General features: G+C 39.1%; 1 protein-coding gene across 1 annotated transcript in view; it reads right to left on the reverse strand.

Annotated features, from left to right (window-relative positions):
* Positions 1-1,056: 1,056 nt before the first annotated feature.
* KLRG2 (killer cell lectin like receptor G2) overlaps positions 1,057-20,693 on the reverse strand; it is a 29,570-nt gene continuing 9,933 nt past the window's right edge. The window contains exons 2-5 of the mRNA XM_031939164.1: positions 16,533-16,634; positions 16,167-16,312; positions 2,630-2,733; positions 1,057-2,143 (exon numbers count right to left, since the gene is read on the reverse strand). Of these exons, the coding sequence (XP_031795024.1) occupies positions 2,020-2,143; positions 2,630-2,733; positions 16,167-16,312; positions 16,533-16,634 (476 nt within the window). The 3' untranslated portion in view covers positions 1,057-2,019. The remainder of the gene's footprint in view (positions 2,144-2,629; positions 2,734-16,166; positions 16,313-16,532; positions 16,635-20,693) is intronic.

A 20,693-nucleotide genomic window follows, 5' to 3' on the forward strand; every position in this document is an offset into this window, starting at 1 on the left:
ATTTAGCAGATTGTGAAGGGGCTGATTGCCAAATAAGAAGTCTACACTTTATCCTTAAGGCAGCTGGAGCTTTCTGAGCAGAAAAGTGATATGGTCAGACCTCTCCCTTAGGAGCATCACTCTGGAAACTATTTGAAAGAAAAATTGTGGGGGAGAGAAAACTGGAGTCAGGAAGACACTTAGAAGTAATGAGGGTGATGGGCACAAGGGAGCCGATGATGTAGGAAGTAGTATGGAGTGTAGGAACAAAACTTGGATACTCATTCCATTGTAATAAGGAGAATTGAGTCAGAGGTGACCCAAATTGAGATCTCCAGACCTTGAAGAATGGTAGTACCCATAGCAGAAATAAGTTCTCCTTCAGTTCTCAATAGCATCTTTCATTTCCCCATCGTGTCACTCAGATACTTCCTGATAACTGTGGTGCTTTATGTCCCCCCCCTCTCTCTTTTTTTTTGTTGTTGCTGAGGCAAGTGGGGTCAAGTGACTTGCCCAGGGTCACACAGCTAGGAAGTGTCTTGACACTTAAGTGTCTTGAGGTCAAATTTGAACTCGGGTCCTCCTGTCTGTCCCACTTCTTTACAACATCTTGAACAGCAAAGTTTAGAGGCTACTATATATACAAACTGCTGTATAGAGAAGTTGACCTTGAAAAAAAAAAAACAAGCAATTTAAGAAGAATCTGGTTAGCCCATGATACAGGAATAAATTCCTAGTCAAAGTCATTGGGGTTAGCACTAATTCACGAATTTACAGAGGTGTAAGGGACCCCAAATATCATGTAGTTTACCCACCCACCTATCCCCACCTTTTTTTTTTTTTTTCAGCAGAGTAGGAAACTGAGCCCTGGAAAGGTCAATCAACTTGCATCGGCCAATAAAATCTAGGGCTTGAACCCAACTCTATTGTTAAAGTCAACTATTATATTAATTTCAACTATTACATGTTTTGGCTTTAGAAGAGAAAAAGAGAAAAAAAATTAGTGGAAAGAACAGGAAGCAGAGAGAGAAAAGGAGGCTTTTTGAAATATATCTTTAATGGTTTTAAGAAGTAAGGACTTATAACAGCAAGTTTTACAAGATGACAAGTATTTTCCTATGATAAGAATCACTGCTTTAGAGATTGCCTCCAGCATCTACTTAGCAATCCTGTTGGTCTTCCTGGTTACCTTGGTCTCTTTTTTGGGGGTAGGGAAAAGGAAAGAGGAAGGAAAGGGAGGGAGCAAGACAATTAGGGTTAAGTGATTTGCCCGGAGTCCCACAGTAAATGTCTAGGATCTGAAGTTGGATTTGAACTCTGGTCCTCTGGATTCCAGTGCTGGTGCTTTATCCACTGCACCATCTAGCTCTCCATGGTTAGTAACTGTGATTTCTAATAAACACTCATTTATGTACTAAGTTTCATCCTTTTCCATAGCCCACCTGAAGTTGTATTCTCTTTCCCAACTGGGTTTAGAATTCATCTGTAACCCCTTCAGACTTGAAATACAATGTCTAACAATGTAGCCAGCCACTATAACTCACTGTAACAAAGCAATTTAGACATTATCTGTTGTTCAGTGTACTGTAATGAAAACTGGCAGTTCAACCAGCATAGGAATTTGGCTTCTTAATGCTCCTTATCCCTTGGTAAGTAAAATAAAGCAATTATGTACATATATGATGCTGGAAATAAGGGGAACAGGAGCCAGACCCAGAAATGCTAAGTAGTCACTAGCTGAGAAAAATTCAGAAACTGGATTAAAATTAGAGTTAAGATTCCACAGGCTACAAACCAGTTTTCTTTAACCCCATAAAATAGGGTCCCCTTGGCTGAGGATTGAAGGTCTACTACCTGAGTTTTCTATGAATAATTTGTGTTTTTCAGGGTTTGTCTCTGGGCCCTAGGCCAAAGTTTCACAGAAATATTTATATTGAGAAACCGTAAACCCCCTCAGCACACGATCTGACCTTGTCCATGTAATACCATGATGCCTTCCTGGCCCACTTCTTGTGGATTTGGACTTGAAGAGTGAGCAGATCATTTGGCCTCCCTGATACAGATCCAGGGTCGAGAGGAGGCACATTCTAAAGCTTTGAGCTTCCCTTCTTCCAATCCCCCACAGTTCTGGTTCTGAGGGCTGTCTTCATCTTCATTTAGGAGCCTGGGTAGGAGGAAGAATAAAAGAGGATAAAGAGATGAGGATGGATGCCCCTTTCCTTCCCTTGGCACATTATAACAGGAAGTCTTTCTTAATATCCCACCTCCAATAAAATCCAGGCACTTATTCACCCTGTATCCCCTAGCATCCAAGTATTCTTTCTAAACGGGTTGGTCTGTGGGTAGCTTTGTATGTAGTACTCCCTCATTTCAGCGGTGTGGGATCCCAATCAGCTCCATCAGAGTAGAGAATGAGTACTAAATCTGGTGGGGGGGGAGGGAGATCTCTTGTGACCTCTCCCTCTCCCCAGATACTCTGGAAACAGTGATGGTAGGATCAGTGTAACCTACCCAGGGCAGGGGAACAGACACCAAGTTCTACTGTATTCGCAGCCCTTCCTGCCATGAATGAGCCACACCAAAGATCGCTAGCAACAGCCAGGAGTTGTCCCACCCATACATGCCATCCGGATCCAATGCAGTCACTCACAGCTGGGGGGGCAACGGAGCCCCATTGATCCATTGCCACCCTTCAGGGCCTCGGTGTAGACCCACCCAATATAATCTCTCGATCGGGTATCTGCTTAGGAAATCCTAGGGAGGAAAAAAATAGAAACATTTCACTCTGTGGCCCAAGAAACACTCCAGTATCCCTTATCTAAAAACTACTCTATATTCTCCAAAGCCCCAGGCAAGCTAAGAAGCTCACAGTTCTTCCAGGTTCCTAGACATTTCCCCCTTCACTCAATTTAATGAGGGAAATTTAATTTCCTTCATTAAGTGATCAACAAACTTTTAATGACTGTGTTCAAGGTGCTCTGCTAGGTATTGAGGTGGGGGAGGAAGGATTAAAATACAGTCCCCAAAACTACTCATCTAATTCAATCATAAAATGGTAGAGATGGAGGGCACTTAGGGTAAAGACATAGTCATAAGGCAAAGTAAAACATGTCAGTTGTCATGGGGTAGGAGAGGGTATCAGAAGGGAGACAGCGCTTCTGGGGAGGGGGGTGACCAGGAAAGGTTTCATGGAGGAGATGGTGTTTGACCGAAGTATAATAGGATGAGTAGTGGAGAAAATGCTGGTTCTTCATCTTCCTGATTTCAAATATGGACTCAACACTTCCTAGCTGCATGACCTCGGGCAAGTCACAACCCTGTTTGTCTCAGTTACTTCCTCTGTAAAATGAGCTGGAGAAGGCAATGGCAAACCCCTCTAATATCTTTGCCAAGAAAACCCCAAAGTGAGTCATGAAGATTTGGTACTCCTGAAATAACTGAACAACCACAAAGGACTTGGATAGGCAATAGGGAGGCATGTGTGGAGACAAGAGCAATCTATAAAAGTGGGAGCAATGATAACAATTGTTCCTATATCACATTTTTTAAAATACAGAATGCTTTTCTCACAAGACTTGGAGGTCAGGCAATATCATCAACAATTTTACAGATGAAGAAGCTAAGACTCAGATAAATGGCTTGCTTAAAAATCACACAGCCGGTAAATGTTGAATACAGGTTCTCCAGGACTAAACTTAGTGCTCTTTTCACCATGTCTTACAGGAGTGAATGGCATAAAGAAAGGCAAGGGGAGCATATTCAAGCACAGCAATTTGGGTTAATTACAGCATCTTGGCCTTAGAAGCTTGGACTTCCTCCGGTAGGAAATGAAAGTTCATTAGGTTTTTGAGCAAAGGAGTAAAATGATGAAAATAGTATTTAGAAAGGATTCCTCTGGTGGCCGGTGTAAAGTGGATTAGAGAAGGAAGATAACTGCAGACAGGGAGAACAGCCAGGAAGTTATTGCAAAAGTCCAAGTGTGAGGCAAAATGGGCCAGAAGTACAATCATGGAGCTAGGAAGCAATCTTAGAAAGCAGAAGCCCAATCCTTTTCTTTACAGATGGAGAAACTGAAGATTAGAGTGGTAAAGTGTCTTATTTAATGTGATACAAAATGGTATCAAAGTTGGGATTCTGAACTTGGGTCCCCTAACTCCAAAGTTTTCATTAGTGGGAATGGAAAGAAAGAAGAATCAAGAGGGCTTGGTATGATTGGACATGGGCAGTGAAAGGAAAGGGAAAGTCTGGGAGACTGGAACAACTAAAGTCACTATTAATAAGTAAGAATGATGAGGCTAGAGAGATAGCTGCCTGGAAATGTCTAGCAAGAAGTTGAAATGGGAGACCATATCTTGGGAGTGTGAACAAGACTTAAGGTTAGAGGGTCAAAGGCATAGGAGTACTGGTCACAGCCACAGGAGGAGGAGAGTAGAAGATATCTCTGAAGAACATAACCTAAGGAAAAAAGGAAAGAGAACCAAGAACAGAATCCTTCTGGATCTTCCTATGCCCAAAAGAAAATCCTTCCAGATGTCTCTATAAACTCAATAAAATAGGTGTTTGTGATGGAATATTATTGTTCTGTGGGAAATGATGAGCAAGATGCTCTCAGAAAAAACAAAACAAAAAAAACCTAGAAAGGCCCCCATGAACTCAATCAAAGTGAAATGGACTCTAGACAAAGTAATAGCAATATTCTAGGATGACCAGCTGTAAATGATTTTGCTGTTCTCAGTAGTATGATCATCTATGACTATTCTGAAGGACATATGATGAAAAATCCTTTCCATACCCAGAGAAGGAACTGATTGTATCTGAATACAGGTTGAAGCATTCTCTCTTTTTCTATCTCTTTTTTTAAACCTTTTCTTGAGGGTTTTTATTTTCATTTAGGGTAGGAGATCTATTTCTTTCACAACTTAACTTTTATGGAAATGTTTTTACATAACTTTGCATGTGGTTTCTTAATTGTGGATGGGGATAAGGAAGAGAACCTAGAACTCAAAAAGTAGGAAAAAAAAAGTAAAAAAAAAATTGTTTTGAATGTAACTGGGGAAAAAAATTAAATATATATGTAAAGAAAAACCCTTCTAGGAAGCTTCTTCTGACTCATAGTCTTTCCCTAACAATGCATCCCCCTTCAGCACTGAAGTCTACAGCAGCATCCCTTCATCTTGCATTACTGAGGGACAACAAGACTAATGACAAAATACTTTTTTCCCCAACTTCTTCCCTAAAGCAAGCACTGTTTTTTGTTTGTTTTTTTATCAGATATCAAGTTTTTTCTATGTTGCATATGTTTGGAGGACCATACCTTGTTCTATTCCTCAAACTGCCCTCCCCAAGGTCTGAGTTTCCACATGGAAATGGGAGGGTATGCTAGAGCTGGGGGAGACTATCTTGCCATTTTTGCAGATGAAGAAACAAAACTCTAAAGATGAAATAATTTGCCCAAAGTTGCACAAGATCTCCAGTCACAAAGCTAGAATTAGAACCCAGGACTTTTGACTGCCTTTACCCTCTGCACGCCTCTCCCCCCCCCCCCCCCCCCCCCCCAAATATACTGTGCTACCTCTCAGAAACCCTGTATGCATGGGCATGAAAGGCTTTTACAAGAAGATTAAAAAATGCCCCATTAATGTAGATCTTTATAAATCCTTCCTTTTGCAGCAAACCCATGAGGTAAGGGGTCTACATGTTCTTATCTCTATTTTATATGTAACATATAAAATAATATACTCTCTCTGTATTGCTAGTAAAGCTTCAGAACTAGGACTGGTGCCACATCTGATCATATTTCCATTACTACAAGGCCTCCTTAAAGCTACTGCCAAGGAAGAGCCTGGTTCAGATCAAGAGAAGAGATTCAGCTCTAACAGCGTTGATATGGACTTTGCAAACCTGAAAGCATTACAGACATGTCAGCCATTGACATATCATTATCATATCATTTTATATATATATATCATATATCATCAATAATATCATTATTAAAGTCCACTTTCTGAAAGACTTGAGTCACCACATTGACTATATTTATAAATATGGGGACTGGGATAGAACCTAAGATTCTATATCCAGTTAGTACTACAAAATACTTACACCTTTGGTTTATCTGCAATCAATTTAAGATTTTTTTTTCTTCTGGAATCAACAGCATCATAATAGGGTGTTTAAAAAGCAATAACAAAACTCCCAAATGTTGTTCAGTTGTTTTCCAGTTGTGTTCAACTCTTCATGATGGGTCCTGGCAAAGATAGTGGACTGGTTTGCTATTTCCTTCTCCAATTCATTTTAGAGATGAAGAAACTGAGGCAAATAAGTGACTTGTCCAGGATTATAAGGCTGATCTATGTGGCTGGATTTGGACTCTGGAAGATAAGCCCTCCTGACTCCAGACCTAGAACTCTATTCATTGCATCACCTAGCTGCCCAATAGGTAACTTTGGGGCTAAATTAGCAAACTGTAATTTTGCCTGGGTCAACAGGACAGCTGTGACCTGCTAATAAGTATCAACAAGGACAATAACTATTAGGTAACATCATTCAATTAAAAGCAGAACTTAACATTTCTGTTAACTGGAACAACTTATAGACAGTATCCAATTATTTACCAGCCACACAGGGCAAAGAAGAAGCTAAATAGTTGAATTCAAAAAATTATTCTATGCTTAATTACCAAACAAAATAGAGGCTTCTATATATATATTAGAGTATAGAGAAAAGGGGATTGTATGTGAAACTTTGGGTCTCTAGTAAGTACAGTTTGCTCTTCATTTTAAGTATATAAAAACTTCAGCCTGGAACCTTCAATCTGTCCTGTTAGTCTATGCTACTTTTATAGGAGAGCTAAACATTTTGTTAGTTCTTTTCCCAAAGCCAAGATGCCCCAGAGAAGTCTTGCAAGTGAAATGGCTGCTGACTTAAAAGAAATAAGCCAGCAGAACCAAAAGCCAGAACAGGACTTTAGCTCCTTTTGGCCCCTCTCTAGTATTCCCTCTGTACTGTATTTTCCTAGGGGGATGGGAAACTCTGAATGTGATAGTGGTGAGCTAACTGTGGAGCACTGGATGGGGCTAAGGAGAAAGAACATTGAGAACATGAGTAGATCAGTGTGTTCTTTGGGAGGCAATGAATGGCCAAGATGTGATTAACAAAAGAAACAGAAAGTTCTTTCTTCCTCAATACCAAAGACCCAACTGGCTCTCCCAGTTCCAACACCTTTCCCAGGACAGCAGTCAGCTCCATTGTTTTCTTGCCCCTTAGGCAACCCATCCAGCATCCACGGGAGGAATAAACTTAAACTTGGACTAAGATAGCCCTGAGGCATCTGTGCCAAAGCTCCGTGTGACAGAGGTTTAACTCTCAACATCTTTTCTGGAAGTCCTCTCTTTAAAGAGACCTCAAGCAGAACCCTATGTTATGGTTCATCCATTTTTCTCCAAGAGGACCAATGACATTATCAAGGTGAGATAGAGCTTAGAAAAGTCCTCAGCCTCACTATCCCCTTCAGAGTAATCCAAGTCCACTGTCAAGACAACTAATGGGAAAATATATAATTTTTGCTTGCTTATATTTTGGAATTTGGAACTTAGATTTAAAAAAAATCTTTATCTGTTTATCTTTTAATTTATTTATTTTCAAAAATCATTTACTTGTCATCTTCTAGTTTCATTTGTGATTTCTTGAAATATAGCTCGGAAAAAACATGCTTTTTAAAAGCCCATTATTTCAACTGGAACTACTTAACTATACTTTTAAGCCCTTATCACTATGCCTGTGAAACATGGACAGGATATCAGCACCATGCCAGGAAACTGAATCGTTCCCATTTTAATTGTCTTATGAAGACTCTGAAGATCACCTGGCAGGATAACTTAGCAGACACTGAGGTCCTTTCTTGAACTAAACTGCCAAGAATTCCAACTCCACTAGTGAGCACAACTCCTTTGAGTTAACCACATTGTTCAAATGACAAATGCAATAAGCAAGCCAAAAAGATTATTTTACAGAGAACTCACACCAAGCAAATGCTCATAACATGGTCAGAAAAAAGCGATACAAGAACACTCTCAAAGTCTCTTTTAAAAAACTAAACTAAAATTGACCGTATAATATGGGAGACTCTGACACTGGATCACCCAGTGTGGCGTACCCTCGTCAGAGAAGGTTCTGTGCTCTGAGCAAAGCAGAACTGAAACAGCTAGGAAGAAATAAAATTAGAGAAACTACCCCAAATGTTTATAGGGATCATTTGTGTCAGAGAAGGTTCTGTGCTCTGTGAGCAAAGCAGAACTGAAAGAACTAGGAAGAAATGCAAGAGGCATAAAGTTAGCAAATCCACCCCAGATGTTCATAGGGATCATTTGTGTCCAACCTGTGGCAGAGCACTCGGAGCTCATGTTGGTCTGCTCAGCCAGTTGGACACACTGTAATCTACTCAAACATAGTGATGTCATTTTGATTCTCTTTGAGAATGAAGTTCAGCCAATTCTGACTTTTATTGAATAACAAATGATAGGAGGGAGCAGATTTGCCCACCCACGCCTTCATAACTCATTGCTAAGGTATTGATGGCTTAGAATGAGTCTTCTGGCTCCCAGATTGATATTTCTGCGATGGTAAACTGGGCCTTCTTTTGTCACCAGTCTTACTTAGCTCTTAGTCATTAAACAGCCTTGCCACAGACAAACAGAATTGGTAAAGATCTTAATTTAGGAAAGTCAAGGTCACCCACTGCTTCTTTGGACATTGCCACTTGCCTTCTGTCTTGCCAGACAAGTTTGATGACTCTGGAGGGGACGGGAAAGCTGACAGTTTTATACAATTCTACTGCACTCAAATCCAATTCATGTTCAAGCCAAGTCATCACCCTCATGATGTCACTGGTCCTCTTCCAGAACAAAGGAAGAAAAATAACAGCATGGCAATTCAGAAAGCCCCCAAGAAACCTAGCTCTTCATTCAGATCAGCCATTTATTCTGCCTTAGGAGCCTGCATGAGGAACTTATTTAGATCAGTAATCAAGAACTTAGGCATCTGGGAAGAAAAAATTTTATTTGACTAACTTCCCTCCCCATTAGAGAAATGATTATTAAGTGACTAATTATTAACATTGGAGAGACTTGGGATTTTTTTCCTTTCCTAGATCTTCATTCTCCATAAGACTAAGCCAGCATCTGAAAGATATTGTTAATGGATGAGATTGTCTGAATCTCTGGGTCCTGGATGAGAGCTGGGTTGTCCTATCCAGCTACAGAAACTTAAAAAGAATTTAAACTAAGGTCCCTTGTTCCACTCAGCCAAGTCTGAACAGAGGTAGACCCTCTTTTGTCTAGATTGCTCTAGTGTAGATAAGAAATAAGTCTTTGTCCAAGCCTGAAGGATCAATCATATCTCTCAGCAACTTGTTAGTAGAGGTCCATCTCTCATTATTAATTCTCTCATTACTTGTTAACCAATCAGAGTCACTTGCCACCTTCAGGGACACTCACTCTTTTAAGGGCATATGAAATGTTTTTCATATTTAAGAGTGTCACTGCCCCCTTTTATTATTTCTAGCATGATTAATAAAATTATTTTATTTATCCAGAAACTATGTCTCTTGAACTTTTTATGTCACACATGCTTCTATCCCAGCTCACTTACCCACCACCATTGTTTCATTATTGTCTCCCTCCAGATTATAACCTCTAGTTGCTTCTGTCAGCTAGCCCCATCTGTATCCATATCCATTCCCATTCCCTTCTTCCTCCATTCATCCTTCTCTTTTGTTAGCTGCAGTTCAGATTCCTTCCTTCTTTACCCTTAGGGAAAAGTTAGTTTTATGCAAGTAACTGCCAAGAGAGTTTTTGGTTTCATTTTGTTTTTAACCAGACACCAGGGTTAGAGTGTGAATCTCTGGAATTTAACCCACAATTTTCTAATTAAAGGTTCATTCACTAATAAGTTCTAGAGAAGGATGAATGAAAGAGTTGCACAAGATCACACAAGTAGAAAGAGACAAATCAAAAAGAACAAACCCAGAACTTAAATTCAATTCCTCTAGGTCTAGAGACATTTTTCTTGCTGGAGTTACCTTTAAACTCTAATCTTTTAAAATTAAAAAAGAACATACTAATGGGCCCGCCTTCCAAAGGGCCCTCAAGGACTGACAAAGGAGTAGCATCTCCTCTTTTCCTAGGGCATGTGTGTGGGCTTCTCCCTTCTGCTCCTGGACTAAAAAAAAGGGCCCTAATATAATATCACCTTTTTCTCTTTTTAAAATCTAATTTCCCTCTGTCTTACATGACAAGTAAGACAAACTTTGTTCATCAAATAATAAGTGCCAACTACAGTCAAGGTATTGATCTGATCTTTGGGGGGCTACGAAGACCAAAACAACATTGTCCTATCTTCTTATAGCTGATAATCTTAAAACAGACAATTACCTTACCCAGGAGCCTCTGGATCCCCAGAGTTTCTATTAAAAACTCCTGTGGCAATTGCTCCAATACAACATAATTTTTCCCAAAGGAAATTAGGAACTACAGGAAGAAAATTGTAAAGTGGGAGTGAGGATGGATGTGGCAGAGTCAAAAGCTGGGGAAAAAAGTAGAAACAGGCATGCTGATTAGGAAAGGGCTATATTTGGGAATGAAGGTAATATAAAAGGCAAAAGCTATCAATAAAAATAGAATTTTAAAAAGCACTTCCTCTTCCTTTTCTCCTTGACTCAATCTCTCTCTGGGATGGCCTAGTCTTAGGATCCCTCTAGGTCTTTATCCTTTTATCTCCTTTCTTGGTCTATCTTTTTCTTTGCCTGACAATTCAGTGGAACTGGAGTTTGTGGAGTTTCTTTTAAGTATTTGAGATACTAAAGAGAATTTTATGTCCCCAGTTCTTAATTTTTAGAAGTAGAACATTTTGTATTTCTCTCTCTGCAAAAATCGCAATCTAAACTAAATCAAGATACTATTTATCTTTATGTTGTTCTCAATTGATTTGTTCCCCCTGAAGAGCTGCGACTGGGTAGTTACTGAACCTTGATAGGAAGAAAAAGTTTCTCAACTTAGTGTAATTCTAGGGCACTAAAAATAATTACATAAGTATAAATAAGGGGGAAAAAAGTACCAAGGAACCAAGAAAATACTGATGGAAGACTGACTAGAGTGTCTTATATGGCTGCATGACTTGCCAAAGGTTACACAGTTATTAAGTGTCTGGAGCCACATTTTAACTCAGGTTTTCCTAACTCCAGGCCTGGCACTCTGGCCATCTCCAGACAAATCACTAAATTTTTCTGATACTCAGTTTTCTTATTTCTAAAATGAAATAATAATACTTATAGTACTGATCTCACAGGGTTGTAAAGCTCAAATGAGAGCTAATGTATTGTGCCTTGGAAAACTTAAAATGTATTACAGCTAAGTCATGGCAAGGAGGGCTCAAAGAGGGCCCAAGAGAATAGATCTGTGATCTGGTCAAGTATAAAATGGTTAAGAGGCTTGGCTTCTAGGCCTAACTCTGCCACTAACTGATCTCTCTTGGCCTCGATTTCTCCATCTGTAAAACAAAGTGGCTGGACTAGGGGACCTCGCAGGTCCTTTCTTATGAGATCATAATTCTAGTCTGATTCTATGAGATAGGAACTTTCACAAAATCTAATTTGATGTTAGTTGTGTTAATAGCTGATAAGAGCAACAGTTGCAAAAACTTAAAAAAGAATCATTTTAGGAATAATAGCATCCTTGGATAATGTCATGGGGTGCTTGAAGCAGTGGGACACGTCTCTTCTTATGTTGTTCCCAGAATTTCTTCCACTATATAGTCCCACAGAGTTTTCTGACAAAAGAATAAAAGCTTTTACATTCATGTAAGAAGATTTCCAGTCTTTCTTCTTAGCTGTTGGTGATTATGAGCCTGAAATGTCTCATTTGTTCTAAGTAAGTAAACATGCATGAACACAATCTCACTACCTTTAAGCTTTTTGAGTTCCATGGTTTCATAAACTATTTTGATGAAGATATGTGATAAATACTTTATCAATTTTCAGATGACACAAAGCTGACTACCAGACCAGATGGCTGCTGACATGGCAGGATGGCCACCAGCTCCCATACCGACTCCAACAAAACCCTGATCAAGAATCCCAAGAGAAACTACAGAGACATCTTTTACTTCAAAAGCCAGCTAGAAGCTCATAGGCTGGGATTCAGCATGGGGCCCCTCCAGCAAAGTGAGTGATATGGACACCTGTGGCCTGTAAGGCTCTGTGTCAGCAAGAGTGGAGGGCTTTGCTGTAAAAGTCCTATTGTAGCTATTGTAAGCCTCTAAGTTGGAGACCTTGCAAGACGAGACTCAGAGGCTGTAAAATCCCTAGCTTTCAGTCCTAAAAGGCCATAAAAAGCCCTGAAGATCCAGTACTCTGAACTTCAAAGATCCCGGGGGAAGAGTGCTACTCCCAGGTGATGGAGGTCCAGAAGACCCAGGGCAAGACCATGAAGGATCAACTACTTTACTACCCAAAAACACAGCAAGATACTGACTCTGACCCTGGCAAAGTCTTAATTCAGGAAATAAAGCTGGAGAGGTGAATAACATAGAAAATACTGAGAGAAAAAGTATTGCAAATCTAGAGATTCCCACTCTCCCCCGATCCTTGTCAAAAAAGGAGTAAGTAACCCCACAACTGCAAGCAGAAATTCAAAGCATAAAAAAATGGGCTTTCCACAAAGACTATATAAGTGTCTAGAAGAAATTAAGCAAAATAAACTCTCTGGAAGAAAGTACTAGGGGGAGAATAATTAGCTTGAAAAAGGCAAGGCTTAGCCAAGAAATGGACTCCCAGAAAATAAATAAATTTTTATATAACTGCAAGAAATATTAGAAAAAAACCAAAATATTAAGATGACAAAATTATAATATATTTGATATTTAAAAACCAACTGACTAGGAAAACAATTTAGATAAGTATAATTTAAGAATCATCAGACTCCTTGAAAAGCATGATTAAAAAAAAGAACCCTGATACTATATTTCAAGAAATAATAAATGAAAACTACCCAGATTTATTAAAACCACAAAGCAAAGTAAACAAAGAATCTACTGATTTTCTCCTGGAAGGAACCCCAAAAGGAATAGTCCCAGGAATGTCACAGTCCTAATCTAAAGCTTCCCCATCAAAGAAAAGATACCACAAACACACTGAAATAAGCAATTCAAGAACCAGGGAACTATAGTCAGGATCATATAAGACCTGGCAGCTTCTTTTAAAAGCAATACTATAATCCAAAACACATAAGATCTAGGTTTACAAGATGATACCAAGATGGGATATTCTAATTTGTATTATCTTCCTCTGAGTTCGCTTGCTATGAGTTTGAAAGCTCTTTGAGGGCAAGGAACATAATAATGTTTTGTATATACTTGCATGCTAGTAAGTGTTTAATAACCAGTAATCTGGGAAAAAATTTAGACATAACACTCTTTAAAGTTTAATCTCCATTATTAACATCTTCTTCTTTCTCAAGTTTAGAGATCAATAAAACAATGATTTAAATCTGATTGTAGCATCTGCCAGTTTCTAAGGTGTAAATACTACTCACAGTAGCTGTTAAGAAGTGACTCCAGCACAGTGACTAGAGTGCATCAATAAGACTCATCTTCCTCAGTTCCCATCTGGCCTCAGACACTTACTCGCTCTGTGACCTTGGGCAAGCTTGCCTCAGTTTCCTCATTTGTGACATCTAAGCTAGAGAAGGAAATGGCAAACCACTCCAGTATCTTTGCCAAGAAAACCCCAAATAGGCTCACAGAGAATTGAACATGACTGAAAAAATGTGAAAAATGATCAAATGATAGATCCAAGATTCAAAAATCTTCATGGGGTGAAACAATAGAGTAAAACTAAAAAGATGACACAATAGAGACAAGTTAAAAAATACTCCTATACAAGTTCACGATTAGGGAAGGCCTGTTTTAACAGCAGTGTATGTAAAGAAATAGGGATTTTAATTGACTAGTAGCTCAATGAGTCAACAAGGTGATGTGGCTGCCAAAATAAATCATCTTTTAGTCTACCATAATGGAAAGAGCATTGGATCTGGAGTCAGAATACTTGGTTACAAATCCTGAGTTTAAGTTCCTTCATAGGTGTAATTGGATTTACACAAACTACTACTAATTACCTAACAACTCTCCAGTTGTAAGATGAGATAGGATGTCTAAAGTAGTACGTAAAACAATCGAGTGTTATTGTTTTTTTGTTGTTGCTATGGCTGTTTGTTCTTAGAGGAAATAGTCCTGCTGTGGGCTACGTGGGCACTCCCATACTCAAATCAATTCTTGGGATTGAAATTTAAGGGAGTACTGAATATATATGTACAGGAGGACAAGCAGGATGGGGTGAAGATAGTGTCTTGAAAATAGGTCCTATAAGGAAAGGTTGAAGGAATGTTTTTGTTTTGTTTTGGGATTTTGGGTTAAAAGAATGTTTAGTCTGGAGAACAAAAGACTAATAAAGGAGACACAAAAGCTATTGTCCACCCTTTGAAGAACTATCACACAAGATGTAGGGGTTTTTTAACATGGAGTCTATGAAGATAAGTATACTTAAATATAATTAGTTTCCTCTAAAATCCTGTGTATTTGATTTTATACAATTCAAACATTTTTTAGAAAAGTTTCATAAGTTTCCCTACAGAGTCCAGGACTTGCATTAAAAAAAAAAAAATTTAAACATCTGGTACAAGAGGAAGTAAATGTCAAATATCAAACTTAGGATTAATGGTTGGAATCACCAGGAGGCAGATTTCAGAAGCTCAATAGGAAAGCTTTCTAAGAATTAAAGCTACCTAAAAATGGGATGGGGCTGGCTTGTAAGATGTGGTTTGGGAGGGATGATAGAGGTAAAGATGATGGAGAAATGTAGATGGTGTAGATGAGATCCCTGCAGGAGACAAGAAGGCAGACTAGGTCCCTTCCAACACCCTATCCTTCTATAGTAATGCACTTAACATAGGTGTGAATTCAAATTCTCCAAGAAACAGAAGCTCCCTTGCCTGGATCCCAGCCTAGAATTTCATCTCGAGGGACTTTAGAAGTGCACAGAAAGTTTGCTTCCTCAGGTGCTGGCATCCACCTTCCCCAGCACTCAACAACTGAAGAAGCAGTTTGCCTTATTCAGACTGTCTATAGTTGTAAAAATGAAACTGTGATGGTGTCTACCAAAATTCAGAGAAATAAAAGCATAATGTACTTTCAGATGAATCCCTATTGAGGTGTAGAGAATAGAGATACACAGCACAGCCTTCTTGATTTAAAAAAAAGATAAAATTTCCACCTAGTGTTTTGGATGCATGGATTTTGAGACTCTTTTCTCTGTTGAAAATGGAGAAAAAGTTCTGCCTTACTGTACCAGAGGGATAACGGTATCCCATCTATTCTGAAGAATACCATTCCTGTCATACACTTTTTAAGATACTTCCATCACATCAGTTGGCATTTTCATAACGACAAGCATCAGGTAGTGCAGCAGATCAGGCAAATCAAAGGACACACAGCTACTGAAGATCAGGAAAAGAAAGTTCCAACCATAACTATGAGCCCTTTGTACTATCAAACAGTATCCATTAAAAATGGATATGGTTTTATCAGCAGAAATGACATTAAAGGAGATGCCTTACTACCAGTTCTGAGTAATATAGTGGATAGAGATGTGGGTCTAGAGTCTGGAAGCCCCCGAGTTCAAATGTGCCTCAGTTTCCTCATCTGTAAAATGGGGATAATAATAGCCTCTACTTCCTATGGTTGTTGTAAGGATCAAATGAGATAATGATTCAAAGCAATTAACAGTGTCTGACACATAGTGTTAAACAAATGTTAGTGATTATTATTATCATCATCCATGTTAGTTTTTAGTATTTGCCTGACAACTGGGAGTAATTAAAGCAAAAGTTGGTCTATCATATGGGTAGAAGTTCATCATCATTTTTGCCCCATTTGCTGTGAGATCTATTTTCTCACCTTGATTATAACCTCAGCAAGAATGGGGACCCACCTCTACCTATAAACCTGGTCAATGGAAGGTTGCAGACAGAGGGGCTGCCTCCAGATCAGTCCTGGTTTGATGGTTTTATTTTAAAATATATTTATTTTATATATTTATATTTTACATTATATATATTTATATTTTATCTCCCTCTCACCTGTGTTTGGCTCAATATTGGGAGAGACGCTTGGTGGGCTGAGCAGAAAGCTTTGCTGTCTTCCCAGCTTTGAACCTCCAAAGAATAGTAGTAACAGTGTTCTTCTGACCATATCCAGCCCTCTGGACAAGGTCTGCACTTTGCTCCTGTGGACACAGGGACAGTATAACCAGCTTGAACATTGGGAAAAACCTGGAAGAATAAAGAGGGAATTCTGGTCTGGGAGGGAGGGGACGGTTGGACTTGGGCTGCAGGGATTGATGGAGGAGGACTCAGGAGGGGGAGAGTGAAGAGATGGAGGCGGGGGAGAAGGGAAATGGACGTTGCTGAAGGGATAGAGGGAGAAATGTAAAGGAGATGCATTACCTACTCGAGAAGCCAGGGCCACAATAGTGACCACCGCCACCGCCAGCAGCACTGCCAGGACAGCCAGAGCCCAGCGCAAGGATTTCATGTACGTTGGCAGGCCTAGAAAGTGGACAGACACAGGCAGAATAGGAAAAAACCAGGAGAAAAAACCGAATTGTTTGTGGGGAAGATGGGAATAGCACACCACCTAATCCTGGGTTATCCTGTATTGATTTCAGAATGGGTAGAGGTCCAGCGACCCACAGAAGTGAGGCAAGAGGAAAGAATCAATGAAGAACTATATGAATTTTTTTTTAAAAAGTATATTTTTTGGTTGTTCAGTCATTTCATAGCTCTTCATGATTCCATTTAGAGTTTTCTTGGCAAAGACACTGGAGTGCTTTGCCATTTCCTTCTCTGGCTCATTTTACAGATGAGAAAACTGAGGCAAATGGGATTAAGTGACCTTTCCAGGGATCCAGTTAATAAGTGCCTAAGATAGGATTTGAATACAGGTCTTCCCAACTCTGGCTCCATCCACTGTGCTACTGGCTGCAGATGGCAAAGTTACAGGGCCACATACATTACAGTTATTATAATTACTATTATTAGCCTATAGACACCAGGTCTCCGGTCTGGCAACGATGATTTCATTCCTTGAGCTTTCTTGCACTCCTCTTGACCTCAAACACTATTTATAGAGGAATAAGGGGATATGCTGGTAAATATTTACCAACCAGGCTCTCTGGAAGGAAAAAAGGTATGTCCACGCACACTCTTATATTTAACCTGCATTGTTAACACTTTCTTGTATCTGGGCAATCAAGAAAATAAAAAACCTCGTTCAAATCTGTAGCCTTTGCCAAATGCCGAGTTGTAAATGCTCACACTGAAAAGTTAGCAACAGATTTCTATGGATTGGGTTGGAGCTGGCTCCCAAACATCCAGGTACCCACCTTCAAAGCAGAAAGATCCAAAAGTTGCTTCTGACCTCCCCTAGCTAATGAAAGTCAATAATCCTCTCACAAAAGATTCATCTTTTCAAGTTCAAATCTGGCTTCAGACACTTAACTAGCAGTGTGATCCTGAACAAGTCGCTTAACCCCAGTTTTTCTCAGTTTACTCCTCTGTAAAATAAACTGAAGAAGGAAATGGCAAACCCTCCAGTATCTTTGCCAAGAAAACCTGAAATGGGGTCACAAGGGGTTGAAACTGAGTGAAAAATGACAGAATAGCAACAACAATTTTTAAATGTTCCAGGCAGCTGTCAAATGCACTAACTACAAAGAATTGCTGATCTGTATCAAAGTAAAGTTTTCCCACAGAGTTTATTGTAACAGATGAAATCACTGAAGGGGAAAAAAGAGGAATTGGCCTGGAGGTAAGGGGAGATAAGTAACTGGAAGAAGAAGGATTTCAAGGAAGAGATGTGGAGTGAACTGGCAGCAGACAAAGCCATCCAGAGAGAAAGAATGGGGAGTTAGGGAGGAAGAAGAGAAGGGACAGAAAGAACAGGGGAGGGGATAAAAGAAACAGGCAGGAGAAATAGAAAAATGGAGAGACATGGCTAAGAGATAAAGAGATTCAGTGGGTTTTGTTGTGGGTTCCTGATATATCAATATTGAGCGGCTACAGTTGGGTAAGCCACTTAAGAGAATAATAGTGAATGGAGAAGTGTGGGGGTGGAGGAGGATGAGGTTGAACATTCTACATCATATAACAAAAAAGGAACTGCAAAGAAAAGCCAGAATAGAGACTGCCATCAAAGAAATGTGCAATTCACAAAAAAGACAGGCTCATCACATGGTGATAACAAGGTATAACCAGCAGGAGATGTCAAGAGAAACTAAAGAAGGTGCCCAACATTGAGCTTCAGAGAAGCAGCTACTTCTGTTTTGTATTTTGAGCTTTATAATTTGTTTTCCTGTGGAATTCTAAAGGTTTTTGTATGAGTAGGAAGGAACAATTTCTAGCCTTGAAATTTTGCTTTTGAAGCTTAGATATCAATTTATTGCCTAAGTCTGAAAGTCCCTTTGATACATACAAGGACCATTCTTTATTCTTTAGAGATGCCCCCGTGGCTTCATTTCAAAGTGACACACAATAAGAATTTTAAACCTTTCAAAAAAAATCACTGAGCCTCACTTTTCTGTTAGCTCAGTTGGATCAGTTTTTTTTTTTTTTTTTAAAGAAAATTTTCTTTTCCTTGGGGCCTGGTTAGGAGCCCCTCCTCCCTTCTCCCCCAGGCAATAGTGATGGATCCACTTAAGGAATAAATAAATGAGTTAACTCATTTACATCTAAATTTTGCTCTTCAGTAATGAACTGAACTAGCTATGCCCAGAAAAAGAACTCTGGGAGATGACTAAAAACCATTACATTGAATTCCCAATCCCTATATTTATGCACACCTGCATTTTTGATTTCCTTCACAAGCTAATTGTACAATATTTCAGAGTCTGATTCTTTTTCTACAGCAAAATAACGTTTTGGTCAGGTATACTTATTGTGTATCTAATTTATATTTTAATATATTTAACATCTACTGGTCATCCTGCCATCTAGGGGAGGGGGGGGGGTAAGAGGTGAAAAATTGGAACAAGAGGTTTGGCAATTGTTAATGCTGTAAAATTACCCATGTATATATCCTGTAAATAAAAGGCTATTAAATAAAAAAAAATAAATAAATAAATTTTGCTCTTGAGTAGTTTTTCTGTCCTTGTATATATTTTTTTCCTTTGCTAGGACACAGAAAAAAAAAAAAAAAAGCAGTATATTGAAAAGAGAACACTGAATTAGAAGACAAAAGGGTTGGATTCGATTCTTCCCTCTTAACTATTTGCTAGCTATGTGACTTTGGACAAGTCATGAACTCACAGAAACTGCAAAGTATTTATGAATGAATAAAAAAGCATGTATTAAATCATTTGTTATGTGCAAAGAAAGAACTGCGTGCTAAACACTGGGATTATGAATAGAAAAGCAAAATAGAATCAGCTCTTAAGGAGTTCAAGTTCTAATAGGGGGGACAATATATATGGAAGCTTTCAGTTCCAAGCCAGATGGAAACATGCTATAGTCCTGAAAATGTAGCAGCAAAGAGGAAATCAGAGAGTGAGGATGATGAGGTATGAAGCTGGGCTCAGAGAAAGAGGAAAAGAAAGAGAGGCAGAGGCAATTCCACGTGACTCGCGAACCTGAGTATCTATGGCAAAAAATAGGAAAGTTTATTTCTTTTTTCACTCTGAAAATAATTCTCGTAGTGGACAAAAAACCCTAATTCAATCAGGAGTTTTTTTTTTTTTGTGAAGAGGTTTGTTGATGGTACTTAGTTTTATGGGAGACCCTGGCCTAGGCCTAGGGACAGTTGAAATCAGACCAGAATTTTCAATTTGAATAGAGAATTTTCAATTGAATGAGGAGTCTTAGAATAATTTTCAACTCAATAGAGCGCTTAATCAGTAGTGAGTTTATCAATGAGGACAGTGTGGTCTCTCAAGATAACAGAATGAAGCTACTTATCCTGATTATCTCCGGTGAGTCTTACACAGGCAAAAGTTCTAAGAGACTTTCTCCTTGAAGGAGTTTCAGAGAGTTTCGGGGTCTCCCCCTTTAATTTCAGGGTTCTCACAGTCAAGGAGAGGAAAAGGAATATAGCACCTACTAAGTGCCAGGCACTGTGCTAAATATTGTGCACTTCACAAATATCATCTCATTTGGGTCTTCACAACAGTCTTTCATTACACCCTTTTTACAGATGAGGAAACCAAGACATTCCTGTTGCGTGTCATCTGCGGACATTATGTGTAATCTACGACTTCTGCAAAACTCCCCTAAAATTCCCATTTAATCTGATATTCCAACTGGTGATATATCAAAATCATGATGGGAAAAGTCACAATGAATAAGGGATAACTATAAATTATCTGGGTCAGGTGATTTAAACTACTCAGAGCCAGCTAGGTACTCTCTTATAATCTCTTTCCTTAGCTTGAGTATCAATTTCCTTTCACCATTTTTTGTTTGGTCCTTTCCAGGCAGAAGATTATTCTCCTTGGCAGAGAAAATAGAAGCAAAATATGAAAAAAACAGCTCAATTTTCTTTAGGTAGTCATTTCTCATCTTCCCAATCACTCTCTGATGGGGGGTAAAGGAAGCATCTCTTCCTTCTTTGATCTT

This window comes from Sarcophilus harrisii, chromosome 5 (genome assembly GCF_902635505.1).
Source record: "Sarcophilus harrisii chromosome 5, mSarHar1.11, whole genome shotgun sequence".
In the NCBI taxonomy this organism is placed as follows: domain Eukaryota; kingdom Metazoa; phylum Chordata; class Mammalia; order Dasyuromorphia; family Dasyuridae; genus Sarcophilus; species Sarcophilus harrisii.